This window comes from Hemiscyllium ocellatum, chromosome 9 (assembly GCF_020745735.1).
Source record: "Hemiscyllium ocellatum isolate sHemOce1 chromosome 9, sHemOce1.pat.X.cur, whole genome shotgun sequence".
Lineage (NCBI taxonomy): Eukaryota > Metazoa > Chordata > Chondrichthyes > Orectolobiformes > Hemiscylliidae > Hemiscyllium > Hemiscyllium ocellatum.
This window is the reverse complement of record NC_083409.1, coordinates 61,637,598-61,661,402: the sequence shown is the minus strand read 5'-3', so window position 1 is coordinate 61,661,402 and position 23,805 is coordinate 61,637,598. Positions and strand designations below refer to the sequence as shown.

Here is a 23,805-nt window from a genome sequence, read left to right as displayed (position 1 = left end):
GTAAATGTGGGCTATTGATTTTAATCTTAAGCAAAGGAAGGGTATTATACTTTGGTCTCGTTGACCTTGGCATGTTCTAATTCTACATTTGTCTCAGTTACACATTGTAACACTTAAGTGGTGTTCCGCACAAATATCGATGTTTTTTTAAATAAACCCTTTTAGCTCGGAACCATTTATTGTAAAGTTTATTGCACCGTACAGCTAAACCATCTGCCCACGGATGGTCGTTCAGAATTAAAGCGTCAAACAACAGCGTAATGTACAAAACATAACCATCACTCCCAAACCCCACCCAGCACAGGCTGAAAGGATGAATGTTCAAATATTGGTTGCTGGAGTGTAAGGTGGGTATTAGTGCCAGGCAGTGCTGCCAGGTTAAGTTGCATTTTAGTGTTCCTGCTAATACTGTGGTCGAATGTTTAACTTGGCAAATTGAAAAAATATTTTTTTATAGCGCCTTTCGCCACGTCAGGACGTTCCAGTGCTCCTCTACAGCTACTGGAGTACTTGTGGTCGCTGTAATTTGAAATTAAATATTGATTCATTCCTCCTACGCTGTCAGATACCCCTGTGCTTACAGCTGATCGATTGAAGTGATAGGCTTCAAAGAACACGCCTCTTTCCACTTATAACTGAGGCGAGAGCTAGGTGAGTCGGTTGTGGAAGTCCCAGTCTGCAGACCAATAGGTCGCCCAGCGGAATACAACAGATTGGGAGCAACCCTCCGACACCGAGTGATGGACTTGCAGTGTGTCCGCCCTCAGCCACGCCACTGGAACCAGTCGGAGGAGTCCAGCATGTGGGGCGGCTTCAACTCCAGCTCCGAGCAGCCCAACAACAAGTCGTCGGTCTTTGCTGCCGAGTGTGTGTCGGTTTCCGTGTTCTTCCCGGTCACTATGATGATCGCTGGTATCGTGGGCAACACGCTCGCGTTGCTGCTGGTGTATAGGTCCTACCACAAGAAGGAAAACAAGAGGAAGAAATCCTTCCTGCTGATTATCGGAGCCCTGGCTCTGACAGATCTGACTGGCAAACTACTGACCAGCCCAGTCGTTATTTCAGTGTATATGACCAACAGGCAGTGGAGCCGAGTGGACCCATCCGGCAACTTGTGCAGTTTCTTTGGGCTCTGTATGACCACGTTTGGCCTTTGCCCCTTATTTTTGGCGAGTGCAATGGCGATTGAAAGGACCTTGGCTATCCACGCTCCCCAATATTACTCCCATCATATGACCACCAGGCTGACCAAACTGGTGGTGCTTTCTATCTGGCTTGGGGTGGTTGCGTTCGCCTTGCTGCCCGTTGCTGGCGTTGGGAAGTACACTCTGCAGTGGCCGGGTACCTGGTGCTTCATCAACACTGGCAACCATATCTTAGGCAACACCATTTTTGCCTCCACCTTCACGGTGCTGGGTATCACCTCCCTGTTGGTCACACTGAGCTGTAATGTGGCCACTATCCGAGGGCTGGTGGTGCGGTGTAAGAAGAAGCTGACGACCTCGAACAGGCAATGGGAACGGATCACGGTGGAAACACTAATGCAGTTGATGGGGATCATGTGTGTGCTGAGTGTTTGCTGGTCCCCTCTCCTGGTACGTAAAGGCGGTCCTTTAGCACCGGCACTAAACGGCAGGACCAACTGGACAGTGGTTCCAGAGAATATTGTTTTCTGGCCGATGAAATTTGAAAACAAAACATGAGAATGTAAACTTTCCGAACCAACGGTCACATTTCAAATGGCAGGAAGTTTATTTCTAGATTTGAGGCATTAATTATTTTTGATACTGTAGTTTTTAAGGTAGAAGCAAACATTTTAATAGTTTAAAGGTATGTCCCTTCACTGTACATACCGAGGATAATAAGCTATCATTTCTTCAATGTTCGGGACAGTATTGAACCGTAAAAACTGATGCATCTTTAGCTGCGGTGTATGAGCTGTGGGACTGAAGTCTCATCAGAGCACCTCACCCCTGAGATTCATTCATCAGCGCGCAGTAGACTCCATCTAAATTAAACATCCGGAACATAAAATGTCAACCTAACAGCTGTTAGATTGCAGACTATGTCAAGGTTGAGCAGGGGAGCGTTGTATCTGTGGAGTTCAGAGGCAGAAGAGGTGACGGTTGAAACAGTTAAGATTCTGAGGGATGTTGACAAGAGAAGGTTTTCTCTGTGGGAGAACCCAGAATTCTCAGTTACTGTTTAAGAGGTCACCCATTTAAGACAGAGTTGAAGAGAAATATTTTCTCAAAAGGTTGAGTTTTTGGAATTCTCTTCCCAAAAAGGTGTCTAAGTACAGTCTTTGAATATTTTTAAGATAGAGGTAAATTCATGATAAGCAAGAGCTTGATTGGCTATGAGCATTGGTAGGAATGTGGAGCAAGCTACCTTATTGAATGGTGGCACAGGAACATAGGGCCAAATGGTCTATTCCTTGTTCAAATGCAATGGAAGGACATAAGCACATTGTTAAACCCACAGGATTGCAATAATTTCTCCCATTTTTACTATTTGACAAGTTGTCATTTGCACCTCTAAATATTGTTCATTACAGTTAACAGGGCATTCACCACCTGGGTTACTCAAACAATTATACCACAATTCATCAGAACTTAAAAAATAAATTGAATCATGGAAGTTTGAACAGCTGGGAGTGAGAAATGAGGTAACTGAAGTATGATCTGATAGAAGTATTAAGTTTATTTAGGATTTTATTGGATAGATTTTGATTATATGTTCATTTTGAATGTGAAGTGAAGGAAACAAAAGCTAGGGGGTTAAAGTAAAATTGCAACCAATAAATTTTACAAGGCATTCAAGAGAAGCATCTTCACTTTGAGTATTTATAATGTGGAACTCAGAATTGAATTTATTGTCACGAGTACTGAGGCACAATATATAGATATATAGATAAAGAAAACTCTCATTTGAAACATTAACATCAGCATGGTCCTGTTGGGCCAATCTGTTTCTGTGCTGTCAATACAATAACATTTTGTTATTAGTTACAATATATATTACTTATTGTTTTCATAACCAAAGTCCACTATAGTGTGGTTCAACATATCGCAAATTTGCTTATGGTATGGGGGTCTTGTGGCTACCAAAAGAGGTGAACCTTTATGTAAATGTGAATTTCACTGGTTTAAAAATAGGAATTTTCTTAATAACACGGTTATTAGCACAGTACAAATATAAATGAGTTTCACTTATAGAGTCATAGAGTCACAAAGCTTGAAAATAAACCCTTCAGTCCAACCATCCATGCCTTTTTTTTAGAGCTTTTATCCCAGCATCTGTGTTATAACAGATTTCCATTCCCCTAATGCACTACTAAGGTAGATTAAAAGGAAGAATGCAACTGTTGGAAACCTGAAATTAAAGCAGAAAATGTTGGAAATAGTCAGGTTAGTTAGTATTGGTGAGGTATAAACATTGTTTAGGCTACAGGAATATTAAAGTTCATGTCTATAAGGTTAAAAGGGATGAATTTGCTGCAGCTATGTTAAACTTTGATTGCACCACATCTGAAGAATTCATGTACAGCTATAACCATTGGACCCTAGAAAGGATATAGTGACCTTGGAAGGAATGGAGCACAAATTCTTCATGATCTTGCAAGGCTCCAAGGATTAAAAATGAGAGCCTTTGTAAATTGCATTTGTATTTCTTAGCTTATGATATACACACACACACACACACACACACACACAGTTTGTGAAAAGATTTGTAGCTCGGGTGCTCGTTGTTGTGGTTCTGTTCGCCGAGCTGGGAATTTGTGTTGCAGACGTTTCATCCCCTGTCTAGGTGACATCCTCAGTGCTTGGGAGCCTCCTGTGAAGCACTTTTGTGATGTTTCCTCCGGCATTTATAGTGATTTGTATCTGCCGCTTCTGGTTGTCAGTTCCAGCTGTCCGCTGCAGTGGCCGGTATATTGGGTCCAGGTCAATGTGCTTATTGATTGAATCTGTAAGCACATCGATCTGGACCCAATATACCAGCCACTGCAGCGTACAGCTGGAACTGACAACCGGAAGCGGCAGATACAAATCACTATAAATGCCGGAGGAAATATGTATATAGAATCGAAAAGGTTGGTAGAGCAATGTATTTTTTCCTGCTGATGTTATTCTCGGACAATGGAATTTGAGCTGGAATCAAAGGCACCCAATTTTGAAGATTTTTGCCAAATGACAGTATTAAAATAATATGGAATGAAAGAGCTAAAGTACCCATCATTGTGATCTCATTGAATTGCTGATCTATATCTTTTATCAGGGTTGATGTGCTGATGTACACTACAGTTCTTATCAGTAGGATCCCAATGAATTATTCAAAAAAAATTGAACACATTTTGGTCATTATTGCAGACTTACGCAATTACAATGGAATCTATAGTTTACTATTTTACCTCACTGATGTCAAACTATTAAATAAATACCATTGTACTAATATGAAAAATGTATAATTACCAAAAATAATCAAAAATTCAATCTGCAGTTTAAAAAAAGAAAGCAAAAGTCTAACCTTGAGGTTATAAAGTAGATAAAAATAAACTTTTACACTACTAACAGAGCAAACCAATTGAAAATGTTGAAGTCAAAGAGTAAAGAAAAAGAATAAATCAAATGGAACATATTAACAAAAGACCATTCGCCCTGGCATCTGTTCAACTGATCCAATCAATTCTGGGTGATCACTCTATCCATTCTATTTGCACATCTTTGCTCTTTTGTTTTCTTCTGTAAGGGATACAATCAGTCTGAGGCTTGCAAAGTTGTATTATCCAAACATGAAAAACATTTTGTAAGCAAGAGTTCCATTGCTTCTAACTTCACAATATACAACATTCAGAAAGCATTTCCAGTGTAAATCATGAGAGGGAAGGAAGAGAGAAATTTAGTGACATTACAGTCATGAGGGAAGCAAACTAGTGGAACTGCAGGCTAATAAGATTCTAGATCCAAAGGGACATTGCACTAGGATATTGAAAAAGATTGCCCATGGAGTAATAGATGTGTTGGTGTTAATCTTGCAAAATTGCCTAGGTTTGCTTCGTTCAGATTGGAAAGTAGCAAATATAATCCTCAATTCAAGAAGGGAGGGGAGGCAGAAAACAGGAAACTATATACCATTTATTATTGGCATTCATTGCAGATTATAGGTGTGCACTTAGAAACAAAATCTAGCAATCGGGAAGGATCACCATGATTTCATCAAAGGGAAGTAATGTTTAACCAATTTAGTGAAGTTCTTTGCAGGATTAACTTCAAAGAAGTGGGATTAAGGAGAGTTTATGGGCATTGGATTTCCAGAAGGTATTTGGTAAAGATTATTGATTAAAAATTCTTGTGGAAAATTTGTCTATGAGTGGGGATGGGTGGAGGCAGATGTTGGTGGGTGTCCTTTATAGAAGACTGGCTGACAGAAAGCAGTATGTACAAATGAATTATTGTTTCATTTGCAGGATGTGATGAGTGCAGTTCCACGGGATTGTGCTGGGGCTTAAACCTTTTACAATTTACAACAATAGGGGAATGAAAGCTAAGGCAGCTGAAATCTCCTGATGACACCAAGGTGGTTAGGTAAGTGTGTTATGAAGAAGCCAAGGTAGGTGCAGACAAATACAGATTCAGTGGGCAGAAGTCTGGCAGACTGAGTAAAGTTTTTGGAAAATGTAGAGTTTTTCACCTTGGCAGAAAGATTGAAAAATGAGAGAATTACATAATTGAAAAGTGACTGCAGTTCTGTGGTGCAGTTCTGGTGTTGTAAAGTACAAGACACAAAGTTTAGCAGACAGGTATAGTACATAATCAGGAATGGCCAATGGGATGCTGTACTTTACTACAGGGAGAATTAAATATAAAAGAATGGATGTCTGCTGTGTTATAAAGGGCATGCTGAGACCACACCTCAAGTATTGTAAGTTTTGATCTTCTTTATTTAAGGAAGACTTTAAATGCATTGTAGGTGGTTCAGGGGAAGTTTACAAGATTGATACTTGGAATAAATGAGTTACTTTAAGAAGAAAGATTGTACAGACTGGGTTTGCTTCCACTAGAGTTTAGAAGAATATGCGCGTTTTGATTGAAGTGAATAAGGTAAGAGGTAAATGTAGGGGTAGGGGTGGGTTGCGCTTCGGCAGGTCGGTGTGGACTTGTTGGGCCGAAGGGCCTGTTTCCACACTGTATGTAATCTAATCTAATCTAATCTAAAGATCCTGAATGATCTTGTCAAGTTGGTCTTGGAAAAGAGTTGTCCTGTTGTGGGTCAGTCTAGAACTAGCAGACACCATTTTAATGTTAGGGGTCACTTTCTTAGGATAGAGATGAGAAGACCTTTATTTGGTTAAAAATCACGTAACACCAAGTTATAGTCCAACAGGTTTATTTGGAAGCACTAGCTTTCAGAGCGCTGTTACTTCATCAGGTGATGAAGGAGCAGCGGTCCAAAAGCTAGTGCTTCCAAATAAACCTGTTGGACTATTGCCTGGTATTGTGTGATTTTTAACTTTGTACACCGTAGTGCAACACCAGCATCTCCTAATCATTTTTTTAATTTGAGGGTCATGAGACTTTGGAACTCTCTACCATAGAATACAGAGGAGGTGGGTGAGCTTAAATAGTTTTAAGGCAGAAGTAGATAGATCCCCCCTTTTTAGGCAAAGGAATCAAAGGTATTGGGGTAGATGGAAATGTGGAAAATGAAACACCACAAACATGTTAGCCATGGTTTTTTTTAATTGTAGAGCAGGTTTGAGGTACCAACTTATCTACTTTTGCCAACAAGACAAATTTATGTACTCTGTCTGCAAAGTAACCTGCTTAGCCCTTGTATTGTTCTGCTAGATCTTACCTGTACCTGCTCCAAGGTCAACATGTTATCAAAAGCTGAAGGCAGTACTCCAAATGGAGTTGGGCCAATGTTCTGTTCAACCCTTACTTTTGAGTTCCAAATTTCTTCAGAGAAACACTAACGTTTCATTAAAATTTTTAAGTACATTTAGTATCTGTGCTTTTTAGTGTACAGTACACACGAACACCAAATCCAACTTTATTTTTTATTCACTCATTGGATATAGGCCTCATAAGCTGGGCAACATTTATTGCCTGTCCCTAGTTGCCCTTGAATAGGTGGTGTTGAGCTGCCTTCTTGAATAGCTACAGTCCATGTGCTGTAGGTAGAACCACTGATCTTTTAATGAGACAGTTCCAGGATTTTGACTCAGCAACAGGGAAGAATTGGCAATATATTTCCAAGTCTGAAAGGTAAGTGCCTTTTGGAGGGAAATTTGCAGGTGCTGTTGTTCCCAAAACAACATTTCTAAAAGTCATAGGTTCTTGTCTTTCTCACCAGATGTGCTTTTTTAGATTCAAAGTGAATGACTTCATATTTCCTAACATTGAATTTCACCTTCCATAGTTCTGCTAATTTTATTTCTATGTTCCTTTCTAAGCTTGTCCTGCTTAGGCAACTTAGTGTGCCTCCTTAGTGACATCTGCAAACCTTGATAAACAACTTTTTGGGTTAAAGAATCATTTACATAGTGCCTTTTCAAAGCAGACCTATAAGAATTGCATCAATAGATTAGGACAGACAGCGCTCTGTACCACTTCCCGTATAGCTATGCAGAGTTCCTCGTTGATATTACGAGCGCTGTGGTGATGGCTCACAGAATTATCTGCTTTTATCAAGATGAGGAGGGGTTAAACAGCTTTCTCTTTACGTTCTTGATCAGTTGGAACAAATATTTTTATTTCTTTTTAGCATGCAGCTATATCACAGTCCAATTAAAACAGAGATATGGTCAAAATGGGGAATCGGTTTAACTCGGTTAGCTGGATTATTGATTTACAGAGTAGTGTGATGCGAACACTGTGGGTTCAATTCCCATCACTAGTTGGTTGTTACTATGAAGGACTCTTCTTCTCAACCTCCTCCCTCACCTGAGGGCTGGTGGCCCTCAGGTTATATCACCACCAGTCGCTTCTCTCTCTATTGAGAGAGCAGCCCCTATGGTCTGGTAAGACTATGGCGACAGAACAATAACATAGTCAAAATGAAAGAGCCAATTAAAAGTATTCTTAAGAGAATAAAAGAACATACGAAATCGGAGCAAGAGTAGACCATTCAGCTTATCAAACCTGCTCACCATTCTATTAGATCATGGCTGATCTCATGAAAGCCTGAATTCCTCTTTGTGACAGCTTCTCAACGTCCTCAACTCTTCACTCTTTCTAAAGTCAATCTCCCTCCTCAAACACTTACAGAGATCTAGCCTTCACAATACTCTCGGTTAGAAAATTCCAGGCATTAACTCTTCTCTGAGAGAAGAAATTTCTTTTCATTTCACTTTTAAATTAGTAGAACAATGTCTCCAAGATTGAGATCCTCCACTAGCGACAACATCATCTCCATATCTATACTGTCAAGCACTTTCAAAATCTTGTATGTTTCAAAAAGATTACCCTCATTCTTCTAAACTGTACTGAATAAAGGCCTAGCTTCTTCAGCCATTCTAAATAAGTCAACCATTTCATCCCAGCAATCAATTTTGTGAATTTATCCCACACAACCTCCAATGCTGTTACATTCTTGCCTAAATCATGATGCAAAACTGTGCACAGTACTCCACTGCGGCCTTACCTGAACATTTGTAACAAGGCTTCCTTATTTTTGAACTCTAACTCCCTTGCAATAAATAATTTAATTTTTTACTGTACCTTCATGCAAGCACTTTGTTTCATGGATAAGTACACCCAGATTACTCTGTAACATACCTCTTTGAAGTCTCACTCCATTTTAAATAATTATTTGTGTTTTAATTGTTCCTAGTGTATGACCTTGTACTTTCCTGTATTAAACTCCATCTGAAAAGTATTTTCCCACCCATTCAAGGTGCCTATAACACTTGCTGTTACTAATCCAGAATCTTTCTCTATTGTGATGTTTAAATAGAATTCATTTGTATATTCCCAAGTTTTCCCATTTTCTAGAACCCTCTACAGACAATCTTTCATTTTCAATATGTTTCATTAATCAGATAGGTGCAAATTGAAACAGGAGAGACTAGTTTCTTGATTACTGATTCAGTTGACTAGTTTCAATGTTTCAAGATAAAATAGTAATTTAATTTCAGGTGGTTTTATTTATTCTGCACTAGGTTTTTGAACTTGCCTCAGTCAGGTGCAGCCATTTTAGGTCACTGTTTGTCCTTTTAAAACCATTTTAGTCTGTCAAAGGTCTCAAGTGTTAAAATCACATGATGCAGATTGGAAACTTACATTCCATATTGCCTCAACATGACTCCATTGAGAATTATAAACATCCGTGTAGCACTCTATTGAAGCAACTTGTCACACCCTACCAATCAGAGAACAAGCCACTTACCCTTACTCTGTGTCCTGACTCAGAAAACTCACCTTTTAGTCAGAAGGTGTAGGGTCAAGTTCAATTCCAGTGGATGAGACCATAAAATGAGGCGCCATCTCCTTTCAGAAGAGTGTAAAAGGTCCCACAGCAATATTTTAAAGACAAGCAAGCCAGTTACCTTTGTCCAGGTCAATATTCATATTTATGCAAATTGCCAAACCAGATTATTCAGGCATGATGACATTGTTGTTTGTGGAGGCTTGTTGCGTACACATTAGCTGCCAAATGTTTTAAAAGTTACAACTGTGACTATAATTGACAGCTCTTGTAGTGCCCTACCTCTGAACCAGAAGGCCTTTGTTCATGTCCCACCTGCCGTAGCACATCTGAGCAGGTCAAGTTTTAAAAAACAATTCTACTTCAAAGTACTTAATTAACTATAAAACACTTAGCGGTTTTCTGAGGTTATGAAATGTGGTATAAAATGCAAGTCTTCCCTGCCCCTCCACCTCAAGTGACACACTCAATGCTTATTTTTATGTGAACTTGTGTTTTATCTATTTGTTTTGAGTTACTATGATGGTAACAATGATATTCCTGACACTGGAGCAGTTTGCAATGTCATGAGCTAAACATGAACATGAGCTAAAAGCAGAACCAATTTCACTAAATTAAGGATTAGCGGAACACCTAATTATTCAAGAAAGATGTCCCTTTATATAGCATCTTCCACAGACATGAAGTATTTTACAGCCAATGAAGTACTGTTGAAATGTAGCTATAATGTAGAAAGTTGATACTGATTTCTAACTTCATAACTGAAACCCATTTGCTTATTTATATGTTCTTTGTTACCTGTTTACAGAAGTACAAGTCTAGACAAGTCATTAGTTCTACAGAGAATGTACACCTTGTCCTTTCATTTCTCATGCTCGGGTAAATTTTTGCTCAGATTTGCAAGTCCACCCATTACATCCTCCCCTCCTTTTTTTATTAGCCCAATTAGAGCTCAAGTGGATTCATGACTCCTTGTTTTGTTTGCTTATTCAAAATGTACAGCCAGAAGTGTTTTTTCCAGGTTGTCTAATTTTTGACTTGTACTCAGTCTTTTCTATGCATTGCTTGTAGTTTGTTGTGGCTCCACAGAGAATGAATCTACTTTGAATATTGTGACAAGAAGCTGCTGGAGTATGTGCCTGTCATACTTTGGAGCAGCTGCTAAAGCATTACTCAGCCCTATTTAATTTCTAAGTTTTTCTTTGATTGAGTTCCCACCAAAAATGCAGTGAGTCTGCTGAGGAAATGGAGTACAGTGAGACGATTCAAAACAAACAAATTGGTGAAGATAGAAGTAATTATTCCAGAATCCAAGAAGATACTAAGATAAAATAATAGAATTGATTTGCAGAAGTGAACTTGCATCTGTGGGCGGCACGGTGGCACAGTGGTTAGCACTGCTGCCTCACAGCACCAGAGACCTGGGTTCAATTCCCACCTCAGGCGACTGACTGTGTGGAGTTTGCACGTTCTCCCTGTGTCTGTGTGGGTTTCCTCTGGGTGCTCGAGTTTCCTCCCACAGTCCAAAAATGTGCAGGTTAGGTGAATTGACCATGCTAAATTGCCCGTAGTGTTAGAGGCAGGGGAATGGGTCTGGGTGGGTGGTGGGTCGGTGTGGACTTGTTGGGCCACTGTAAGTAATCTAATCTAATCTAATAGTAATCTAGCACATGAGTCCATAAAGGAAAGACAATGACCATCTAAGGAATTAACATTTGAAACAGACTGTATCCCATGATCTCTTCCAGTAGAAATTGGATATAAAACAAGCCAAATCTCTGAGACCAAGTTAGGGTGCTTTGAGTACCTGAGAAATGGCCAACTCAAAATTGATTCCGGAAATTTTTAATATTATCTCAAGATCATTTACAGCAAGTGTTTGACTCCTCCTTTGCACTCAGTTAAAATATCGAAGTTCGGTCTTAATCCTCTTCCTGAGTTGATCAATCATAAGATCAGAGGTTGGGCTTTCTCTGCTCAGAATTTTTCAGTGGCCACATGGACTCTAACAACGGCTACCAAATATAAATTAATTTTTGAGAAATAATTTGCTCATAAAAGCTTTCATTGGAGGAAACAAGAACAGGGGTGATGCTCTGTTCTGAATCCACAATCATTGCAAACATCATTCCCCTGTTGCATTGTTCATACCTAATCCCAGAACTTGCTTTCCAGCCATTAAATCAGTGATCTAATATCCTCTTATGTAGATGCAAGAAGAAGTATGATAGCTGCTTGAATTCCACACAGTTCTTTTTGTTAATGTTCCTGTGATGGATTTAGATATTCAATTGGATGTATAATACTTCTACTGCTGTAGTGATGATTCCAGCCCTGAAAATAGGTGATAAAACTTTTGCCTCTGTGTACCTAACCTTTCAAAAGTAATGTTGTAGACTCCAAGTTAATATAATGTCAGATCTGCCGATGATGTTAAACTGAGGGCCAAAGGCAACAGTTCAAAGCTATAGTAAAGCAGACAAAGCTAATTGTCCACAGATAATTTGAAGATGAATGAATTTTAATGTATACTTCGTTCAACCTCTCCAGTCAATGAAGCAATGCAAACAATCAAACCAATAGCTAAAATTGAAGAATTCAAGTTAGAGGAAATCATTATCAAACTGGACAAGGTGCTCTCATCAGCCTATACATCTTGAATGCCATGGTCAGTTGTTGTCACTGCAAATTCAAGGAATGCAGTGCTGACAAGATTCACAATGCAGTTTCTCAGTAACGTGGTTCTGAGCTCCGGAGAATCTTTTTACTTCGCCTGGCGAAGAAGCACCTGAAAGGTAATTACATGGTAACATACTGTACATGGTTTTGGAAAATTTAGTTGTAAACATTATTTAAAATAAAACAGTTTAAAATCACAACTGTGATGTCCTGTGAATACAGGACATAGCTTCAAAATAGTAAAATGTGATCACAGGAAATTTGTTTTCGTGTGGAAAGTGACCAACACTTGGAATGAGCTTCCAGTGTAGTGAAGTGGAGTATTCTGTAAGATACAATTAGATGCTGCATTGAGGGAGCTATGGGATACCTCTGAATGAATGAATATAGGTTGCATGGTCTTTTTTTCTTCCACCTCTTTCATCCTCTTGTTATTTGAAATACAAAAGAATTACATGAAACAACTATCTAATATCAGCATTCCTCCACTACTTCGGAATTGAAGTGTATAGCCTTTCATTTGTTGTTCACTAAATTATGGAACAAATGTCTGAATTAATGGTATGTATTTCAGACTGTGGCTTTCTACTGGGGCTTTTACATTTTAAATTACTCCGACTGTGTCAGCATCGAGCAATCCTGAATCAGTGATTTCTCACCTAATTAGAAAATAAAGACTTGCCTGCTCCTATCATTCAGCAATATGCTTAAGCTCCATTCAGAAGGTATCCATGCAATGTTGTTTTCTTTCAGATTCCTTGTGTTTGGCTAAATGTTTCTCAAGAGTGTCTCTTTGAAGACCTTGAGCCTAATTGTTAGATGTGTTCTCTCAAAATTCCCACCCAAAATATGCCACTATACTTAGGGTAAAAGTGGGTCTCCCATAAGCACCAAGACAAGGTAAGGACTGCTAATGCCTTGAGAATTTTTCCTTCAGGGCAGGCAGAGTAATCTGAGAATATTAGATAGTGTAGGTATATATGTAAATATAGTTTATATAGAGGAAGAATTTATTTGCTCAGTGGGTGCTAACTATTTGAAATTCTCTGATCCAAAGGACCGTAGAGGCTCAGCCATTACATTTATTCTAAACAGTTTGATACATTTCTAGATAATGAATTTTTCAATAGATAAAGAGAGAAAGTACAAGAAAATGACATTGAGGTCGAGGATCAACCATGATATTAAATGGCAACACAAGCATACAGGTTGAGTAACCTTCCTCTGCTCCTTTTTTCTATGTGTCAATATCATAGATTGCTTTTGTTTTTTGCTTAGAATTGAAATCTTCTAATCTTGTTTATCTCAGGTACTGATGTCGAAAATGATCTACACTGAAAGTTCTTCAGATCACTGCTACACATCTCCAAATAACATCTCAGGCCTAAACAATGAACTGCAAGCGGACTGCAATTTTCTCCTCACAGCCATTAGATTGGCATCGCTAAATCAGATCTTAGATCCATGGGTTTATTTATTGCTGCGAGAAATCCTGTTAAGAAAGGTGTGTCAAGTAGCTAATGCTGTTACTAATTGCTCAGTTGAGGAGTTCAAGGAGATTCCTGTAACAGTAGAACCAAGAGACCAAGAGAAGAAACAAACAACATAAATGAGAGAAAACAAAATTTGACAATGGGGTTGATTTTCTGATGAGAGAAAATCTCATCCTTGACTCTTTTTATGTGAAATATGCATGAGGAACAACTCTTACAAGGCTTTGAGTTAATTCATTTGCTTTATCTGAACTGCTGATTTATTAAATCTATAAGTCACGTGTCATTCCGTAGAGATTGTTTGATTTACATTATCTTTGGTGGCTGGCAATGAACTGGCAATTCTATTTGCCCCTCATTGGTGATGCAATGTACTTGGCAGGAAGAGACAGCTCAGCTCAACACTGCTCAGAACACCTGCATGATCTGGAACAGCTGCCAAAGTATTTGGCATGCCTTAAGGCTACCAAGGTAAAGCATTCAGCAATTCTATTTAGCTGAGAGATTGCTCAAGAATACATGCCACAATGAGTGCCTATTGATCTGCTTTACATTTACTGCTCCCCATGCTAAAGTCTCATACTTTTTTTCATTTGTTTTCACCAGCATGCACACATTGAAGCTGAAACTTAAAACTAATTTCAACATGGCTCACAGTTGAAATTGAGATATAGACAATTAAATTTGCATAATGCCTGAAGCAATCTACTCTGGAACAATGAAGAACTGGATCAAAACTTCTGGATTATTTGAATTGGCATTTGACACATTGGGAAAGATCATTTACTTGCAATGTATCATGATATACCTTATGATTGTTCTAAATGGTTTGTCAAAATTGAGGCCACTCCAATAAGAAAACTGCTAAAAGAACCACAGAAAGATTCTAATGAATTGCCATTAGAATGTACTGCATGAAAAGGAGATGGAAGCAGATTCAATGATACGTGTGAAAGGGACGAGAATGTAGAATTGTAATGAAAAAGGAGAACTTTCCAGAAAGAGCATGAGTAATTGGATCAATTGGATATATTTTCAGAGAGTCAGCATAGGCACGATAGACTGACCATCTTCTATATTGCTATTATTTTGAGATGCACTCCATTTCAATGTAAACCCAATACAAAACTTGAACCATTAAAAAAAATTGAGGAAAATGAAAGGGAAAGAAGATAGTCTGCATGTGTCTAACTTCATGGGAATATCCCAGCATTGAACTCCAATTTTCCCTGATTTGTCTTGGTTTACATGGATAACAGTAGGAGCACTGTTCTGCCTTTTGTGTTCTGCGCCTGGCCCATTGATTGGGTTGAATGGTCCAGATCATTATTAGTTGTGATGGATTCTCATTCTCCACCTCTTCCCTATTAAATCATCTTTCAGAGTTTACTGTCTAATAACTAGGATTTGAGAAACAGCAACCAATGGGAATCAGCATTTTTGGAAGATAGAGGAAAATTGTGGTATCAAAACAATTATAAATCTTGAAATTTTTCAGTAATTTATTTTGTTGTTTGATAGAAACAGTATCTAATTGTGCTCAGTAATTTAAAGACTATTACATATCCTCATGGGAAATACAGCTATCTCCAGACTAGATCGGTTATACAATTCACTCTTTATATGTAATATTTATAAATATAATAAAGTAATTAATTTTCTCTTACTTAGACCAGAGATTATGCAGTGATCAAGTACAGTTTTACATGATGCACATGTGTAAATTAACTTAAAAGATGAACATTTTAATTAGATGGAGATCATCAATGGAATTTTATTCAATGTACTTAAAGTGTGCTAATATCCTGTTAACTTTGAGTAGCTGACACTGATCATAAGAATATTAATTTAGGTGCAGTTTTATTTGGAAAGGGAGCACTTACATCCAGGAAAATTATAAATTAACAACAGTATCCTGAAGTGAACTGTCCTAAAATTGATTTGTCCAGAATGCATGGATCTTTTGTTACTTTCTTACACCTTACAACTATGGTGCATTCTAACAATTTTAACCATTGTGCTGTTATATTTCATTGTTTGTGAAAGTTGGCATCAAGTTGCACTTTTCTTATGAAAGAAATACAATACAGAAAATCTATTAATTGTAACAAAATATGTGTTGTTTGATATGTTATGTATGCTTATCTGTGTTCAGAACAATAATAGCTGTCAAATTCAAAGCTTATCAGATTCTAATGGGTTTTTTTGCTTCAAGTACTTAAATATGGAACTCTTTACCTAGCTTGGTCATTGGTTCTTATCATAATTATAGGCTTTTTAAACTTAGCATCACTGTTATCTAATCATTCCTGTTTGGTTTAGCTTGTATTTGTCCTCTACTACCTTCAACCTTGGTTCTTGCACTGTGGTTCTTTGTCATTCAGTTTATCAGTCTCAAAATACAACATTGATAAGAGCATGTAAGCCAATAACAGAATGTACTCTGAGAACAGCTGAGATTTGACTTTGAATGATGAAAGTTGCACGGATCTACTTGAGGGAACTACATGACGTCAACTAAATATGTCATGACCATGTGAGGAGACTGAAACAAAGGGCTGACTCATAATTTTCGTCATTGAAAAGTGTGGAGTTGGAAAAGCACAGCAAATCAGGCAGCATCCAAGGAGCAGGAGAGTCGACATTTTGGGCATAAGCCCTTTATACGCCCGAAACATCGATTCTCTTGCTCGTTGAATGCTGCCTGACCTGCTATGCTTTTCCAGTGCCACATATTTTGACTCTGATCTTGAACATCTGCAGTTCTCACTTTCTCCTGACTCATCATTTTGACTAAGTATCAATTTCATGAATTTTCACGGATGATTAATCAGCCTATCGTCTAAAAGCTGCCTCTTTAACTACTTTCCAAACCTTTCTGTGCCCCTCTTGCGCTGGTATTTTGATTTTGTCACTCACTGCAGTTGGAAGAACTCAGCACTCAGAATATCCTGGCACCAGTGCTAGAGTCATCCAAAAAGCCCAGCTGAACACCCAGCCATGCATTGTCATTGAAAACCAACTTTGAAATGCACGGTATATAGTTGGCATGTTTTACACTTCCTGGCAAATACACCTCTTTCTTGGTTTCTATCTGACCACTAAGTAATGCTGCCAATATGTTTTTAACCACATCCCATCAACTCCCCTCCCTAAGCTGCTGCTGCTGCTGCTCGCTTTCCAGTAGCTGCTACAGAACAGCATCTTATCATTGCCCAGAGGGGAACCATCACAGACAGACAAGCATTTGGACATTTCCAAACATTTAGGGTTATCAGAAGTGATGAAAAATAAAATAGATAGAGGTTACAGGTGATACCCACAATGCAAATTAAATACTGACATGTTGGTAAGCATTGATTTCATATTCTACTCTCAGAGACTGGAACTGGTTTGTAGCATCCAAAAAGTTGAGCTTTGTCACTTACAAGAAAATCTTGTGCCAGGCATGAAAAATTAGAGTACATGAGAAAGCCAGTTAGTAGTATAAAAACAAAAAGTAAAAGGTTCTATTGGTATTTAATAAAGAAAAGCATGAAGAAGGTCAATATTGGTCTCATACAAAATGAGTCTGAACAATTATTAATGAAAAGTAAGGAGATAGCAGATGAATTGAAAGGCCTTTTTGCATTAGTCTTTGTTAGAAAGGACACAAGTAATATCTAGAAAAATCTGCAAATGAGAAAATGGAAGGGAAGGGAGAGCTAAAGATAATTACAGTTATCAGGGATGCGGTATATAGCAAATTACTCGTAGGATAAGCTGGTAAGTCTTTGGAATCAGATGGACCAAGTCTTGAAATACGTTGTTAGTAAGGTAGATAATATATTGGTTTTAATTTTCCAAAGTTCTTTACATATGAGGTAGATTCTAATCATGATTTTTGAGAAGATTTGTGGCTCAATTTAATATTGTGGATGTAAGTTAGCTTGTTGAACTGGAAGCTTTGTTTTCAGACATTTCATCACCATGATTATGTAACATCATGGTGACTAGAATATAAAAAATATAATTCCTTATTCAAAAAAATAAAGGGAATCAAGATATATGCAAGGAGAAAGCAAGAAACTACAGACTAACTAGTTTATTGCCATAAGGCAAATGTTAGAAGTGATTATTAAAAGAGTTATAGCAGGTCACTGAGAAATGTTCAAGGAAATCATATTGAGCCAACATAGTTTTGTCGAAGAGAAATCATAGGCAGAATTTTCCACTTCTTTGAGCAGCTGGACTATGTGCAAAGTATGACATTTTTGATGCTAAGGAAAGAATTTCAAACTGGCCCCTTTTTTTTAACTTATTATTCATTCACGAGATGTGGATGTTGCTGGCTGGACTAGCATTTATTTCCCATCCCTAATTCCCTTTTAGAAGCTGGTGGTAAGCTGCCTTCTTGAACCTCTGCATTTGATGAAGTCTAGGTACAGCAGCAATGCTATTAAGGAGGGAAATTCAGGAATTTGACACAAGTGATAGTGAAGGGACAGCAATATATTTCCACATCATAATAGTGAGTGGCTTAGAGGGGAATTTGCGGTTGGTAGTTTTCCCATTGTCCTTGTACGATACCCTTGTCCTTCTAGATAGTAGTGGTTGAGGGTTTGGAAGGTGTTATTCAAGAATCGTGTTGATTTTATGCAGTACCACTTATAGTTAGTACACACAACTGCCACTGAGCATCGATATGGAAGATGGGGAATTGGTGCCAATCAAGTGAGCTGCTTTGTCCTGTTTAGTATTATTAAGAAGTCATTTGATTAGGTACCACATATGAGGCTACTTAAAAAGATACAAATCCATGGTGTTTGAGTTTATTAGCATTGATAGAGAATCAACTAACTAGTAGAAGACAGAGAGTTAGGATTAGGACCTTTCAGGGTGGCAACCTGTAATGGGGTGATACAGGGATCAGGGCTGGACCCACAATTATTTATAATAGATACTAACGACTCGCATGTGGAAAGTGAATGCACTATAGACAAGTTTGTGGAGGACACAGCAACCTATGGGAAGGCAAGAGGTGAGGATGACACAAAGAGTATGCAGACAGATATAGACAGATGAAACTAGTGGCAAAAACTTAGCAGGTGGAATATACTGTGGGAAATGTGGGAATATTTACTTTGGCAGAAAAAATATAGGAGCTGAATATTTTATGTATAAAAAGAAAGACTCCAGATGAAGAAAGATTACTGAAAGTTACATAACATAGTGACTTTGAAGTTCTCATCCACGAATCACAAAAAGAATAATCTAAGTTCAGTGGGTAATAGGGAATGCAAATTGGCCTTCATTTCAAAGGGAATGGAGTATAAAAGTAAAGAGGTCTTGTTGAAGGTATACAAAGCATTTATCAGACCGAGCTAAAATACCATGAAAGTTTTGGCCCCTTGCTTAAGGAACAAAATACTGACATTGAACATAGTCAAGAGAAAGGTCACTAGGGTAATACCAGGTATGGAGGGATTACTTTATGAAAAGAGGTAAGTAAATTGGACTTAGACTTATTAGAACAAGAAGAATGAGAGGCGACCTTAGAGAAATGAAGGATCTTACAGGGTTTGATAATTAAGATATGAAGAGGCTTGTGGGAGGGTCTAGAACCAGAGATCATAATTTCAGAGTGAGAGTTGCATATTTGGTGGTGGTGGTGGAGGATTGCTTTTCAGACTAGAGGCCTGTGGCCAGTGGTGTGCCACAAGGATTGATGCTGGGTCTGCTGTTGCTCATCATTTATATAAATGATTTGGATGTGAACATAGGAGGTGTGGTTAGTATGTTTGCAGATGACACCAAAATTGGAGGTGTAGTGGACAGTGAAGAAGGTTACCATAGATTACAATGGGATATTGATCAGATGGGCCAATGGGCTGAGGAGTGGCAGATGGAGTTTAATTTAGGTAAATGTGAGATGTTGCATTTTACGAAAGCAAATCAGAGGACGACTTATACACTTAATAGTAAGGTCCTCGAGAGCGTTGCTGAACAAAGAGACTTTGGAGTGCAGATTCATAGCTGCTTGAAAGTAGACAGGCTAGTGAAGAAGGTGTTTGGTATGCTAATGGGAGAGGTTGAATAGGCTTGGGCTGTTTTCCCTGGAAAATCGAAGGCTGAGGGTTGACCTTATAGAGGTTTATAAAATCTTAATGGGCATGGATAGAATAAATAGACAAAGTCTTTTCCCTGGGGCGAGGGAGTCCAGAACTAGAGGGCATAGGTTTAGGGCAAGAGGGGAAAGATATAAAGCAGATCTAAGGAGCAATATTTTCACTCCGAGAGTAGTGCATGTAAGGAATGAGCTGCCAGAGGAAGTGATGGAAGCTAGTACAATTACAGCATTTAAAAGGTATCTGGATGGGTATACGAACAGGAAAGGCTTAGAGGATATGGGCCTGGTGCTGGCAGGTGGGACTAGATTGGGTTGAGATATCTGGTTGGCATGGATGAGTTGAAACAAAGGGTCAGTTTCCATTCTGTACATCTCCATGACTTTAAATGGATGAGGAAGAATTTCTTCTCTCAGAGGACAGTGAATCTGTGCAATTTTGTTTACCACAGAAGGCTTTGAGACTGGGTCATTAAGTATATTCAAGGCTGAGATAGACAGATTTTTAGCAAAGAGAGAATCAAGGGTTATAAGGAAAGGCAAGAAAGTGGTGCTGAGGATTATTAGAGAAGCCTTGATCTCACTAAATGCTGGTTCAGACTCAAAGGGGCTGAATGGCCTACTTTTGCTCCTATATCTTATGGTGTTATAATTGAAAGTAGACTGATGGGCAGTAAGTGATCAGATTGGATTTGTCTTACCCTACGTGACCAGGACATAGTTGAGTAAATTTCCCACATTATTGGGTATGCACCAATGTTGTAGATGTAGTAGAACAGCTTGACCCAGGAATATTGTAAATTTTGAAGCCTAAGTCTTTAGGACAATTACTGCAATGTTGTCAGGGCCCATATCCTTTGCCATAACCAGTGCCTCCAACCATTTCTTGATATCACCTGGAATGAATTGAATTGGCTGAAAACTGGTATCTTTAGATTAAATACAGTGTGGAAACAGGCCCTTCGGAACAAGTCCACACCGACCCGCCGAAGCGCAACCCACCCATACCCCTACATTTACCCCTTACCTAACACTATGGACAATTTAGCATGGCCAATTCACCCGACCCGCACATGTTTGGACGGAAACCGGAGCACCCGGAGGAAACCCACGCAGACACGGGGAGAACGTGCAAACTCCACACAGTCTGTCGCCTGAGTCGGGAATTGAACCCGGGTCTCAGGCGCTGTGAGGCAGCAGTGCTAACCACTGTGCCACCGTGCCATATCTGTGAGACTGGGGACATCTGAAGGTGAATTGAACGGCATGTTCTGAATCTTGCAAGTAAGTGGTGACTACTTTATTTCCATGTGTTTACATCTTATAATTACCTAAGCTCACTTCATGTCTATGTCTCTTCCAATTTTCCTTTCCTTCCCTGAGAATTAGCACAAATTCCTGACATGAAAGCAAGAGTAGTTATCTTGTGGCAACTTGCTTCTCCAGACCTTCAGAAAAATCACCTTTATCACAATTTCCAAACATGCTCTTCCATCCTTTATCCATGCAAATGGACATTGCCCAACCACCAGCCTCACCACATCATCATTGCTGCTTTCAGACAAACCCACATGCCACATCAACCCTTCAGGACTTCCCTTTGACACATTATTTACATGCAGTTCTATGTCTTCACACAATCTCTTTCTTTGCTTGCAACCTCAATCATTTCCACATTAAAGTGCAATGGCTCGGCTAAAATGATTCAAAGGTCCATGACATATAATGGTATCTGCAGTCAAGGAGTTTGTTCCTTGTCAGAGATGAGCAATGCCATGTCATTGCAACTTCTTTCACGCTTGAGATATCTGAAGAGGCTACTAATCCATCAAACATGGTGACAAAAACACTAAAGCAGATATCTTAGACATGCAAGTGAACATATAATTTACAACTGTACAAGCTGATTTGCAACTGTATCACTTGGGCCATTTATGGGTCCTCTGTAAGATTTTTGTCTCCCTTTCCCTCCTATAATGCCGAAGTGCAATCCCAATTTCTGCTGCTGGTTGAAGGCAGATTGCTCTGTCTTTGAGATGTTGTTTTCTGCAATCAGACTTAAAGAGGGACTAAACATATTGGAAATGGATGGAAGGGCCATTATTATTGATGCAGGAGAAGGTGTGGTGGTGAGGTGTTCCCAGTGAATAAATAATATGTGCAGAGGGCAAGAAGAGTGGAAAGAAGCTGCTTGACAGGATGAAATTAGTGACAGCCATTGAATCAACATGTTGCATGCAATTGTGAGAGTTGTGGCCCAGGAGGCTTAATGAGATGTGTGGTCAGTGACAGTGTTAGAGTAAGCAGTGGTGTCCCTGTGTGCATGAGGAAGCAGAGCAGCACTGGTAACACTTATCCTTGTAAAGCACAGAAGACAATACACTTATTTCCTATAATGCTCAGCATCATGTTTTACCTGGGACACGCATCTGCGCAGCGACATCGTGAGTGGTATCCGCCAATAACAGAATGCTGCTGTCAAACCAAAAGGATATTGAGCCGATCACACAAATGGATAATTGTAATATATGAATTTCATGGCTATTGTGATGCCAGATTTGTAGGTTGTTCACCTGTAGGACTGGTAGATTGCATTAAACAGCACACCCCTTTGGTTATTTCCAACAAGCAAGACACTGACCAAACAGCCTAACATTGTGTTATTCCTTAAATAGACAACATTTGCTGGATAATCCTAAATATGTGAGGAATTAAGCTGACAACTAATGTAGAATTGTCAGTTGAGATTACAATGTAGTGCACATGTGTATACTAGAAATTACATATCTTAATGCATATTCTGTTTTGCAGACAGAAATAACATGCACTTGTTTCAACTCAAGGTGGCAGCAATTTGCAGGTACATTTCTCAGAGTAATGTTCTAGCCAATCAGCATCAACATGTCTGCTTTAAAATTTAGCAAAGTCTAGCTGTTAACTGTTAATCAGCAATCATGGGTGCATTGTCCGAAAGCAAGGTATTTATTAATCAGAGTCCACTTGCAAACCAATCAGCACCTTCTTCTCATGCAGTATAAATTGGTTTTGCCCTTGAATTTGAATTTGTATTCTTGTGAAATGTCCTGGTTAGTGCAAGACAAAAAAACTTCAACAATGTAAATTCTTTTTCCTTTTCCAAAACTGAAGTGCTGGAGTTCTTATTTAAGGAAGGATATGAATATATTGAAAGAAATCTAGGTGAGGTTTACTAGAATATCTGGAATGGGCAAGTTGTGTTATGAGAAAGATTGAACAGGGTAGGACTATATCCAGTGGATTTTTGAAGAGTAAGGGGTGACTTGATTTTAACATGTAAGATCCTAGTGGTCTTAGCAGATTGGATGGTCCCTCTTATGGGATTATCCAGAAGTAAGGGTCACATTTAAAAATAAGGGTCACCTGTTTGAGAGATTAAGGAGGAGAAATGTTTTCTCTGTCTTTGAATTTCTTTCCCTCGATGTGGTGAAAACAGATTCTTTGAATGTTCTTCTGGCTGAGAGGGATAGATTCTTGGTAAGCATGAGGGTGAAAGGTTATCAGGGCTAGGTACAAAAGTGCAGATCGGGCTACAATCAAATCAATCATGTCCTCATAAAATGATGGATTGGGCTTGAGAAGCAAAATCTGCCACCTAACTAGTAAATTCACATGCCTTCTGAGCATGGGTTTCGTGGGTCTTACCTCCTGTGGATACAAGAAATGTTTCCTCCTTTGTAGTTACTTCACCAAGGCCCTCAGTACAGTGTTTGAAAATCTTTAATCCCACTGCCTGTTGTGTTGTGATATTTTTCTGTGTTTTCAGGTGAATCAATGCAACAATGGTTCTCAGAATATATTCCAACCACAACCCGACCTTGGAGAAGTGAAGTCTAATCAGCCATTCACAGTAATTTCCGTTGTGACATTCAGTCCACCAAAAGCAGTGGCTGCATGATACAATCTTGAAAAATAGTAGACTGCTTGGGTTGGTACTCTTCCTATATTGCAGTCAATTTGTGCAGATTAATCATGCATTGTGATCCTTTTGTCCCAATTTTGGCAGCTATTCAATATAGAACCCACTCAATTTGTAGATTATATAATTTTATATATATA

At 38.8% G+C, this 23,805-nt stretch overlaps 1 protein-coding gene across 1 annotated transcript; it reads left to right on the top strand.

The window, feature by feature from the left end:
- The first annotated feature begins 740 nt into the window (after nt 1-740).
- On the top strand, nt 741-13,720 carry ptger3 (prostaglandin E receptor 3 (subtype EP3)). Its single transcript, XM_060829576.1, has 2 exons — nt 741-1,595; nt 13,421-13,720. Exons 1-2 carry the CDS (start codon nt 741-743, stop codon nt 13,718-13,720), a joined length of 1,155 nt encoding a protein of 384 aa, XP_060685559.1.
- The last annotated feature ends 10,085 nt before the right edge of the window (nt 13,721-23,805 follow it).

Bases quoted from the DNA above. Each gene is read 5' to 3' on its own strand.
- ptger3 (XM_060829576.1), top strand. From the start codon at position 741: ATGGACTTGCAGTGTGTCCGCCCTCAGCCACGCCACTGGAACCAGTCG. The intron at 1,596-13,420 runs GTACGTAAAGGC...TGTTTATCTCAG, and splicing joins TTTGCTGGTCCCCTCTCCTG to GTACTGATGTCGAAAATGAT.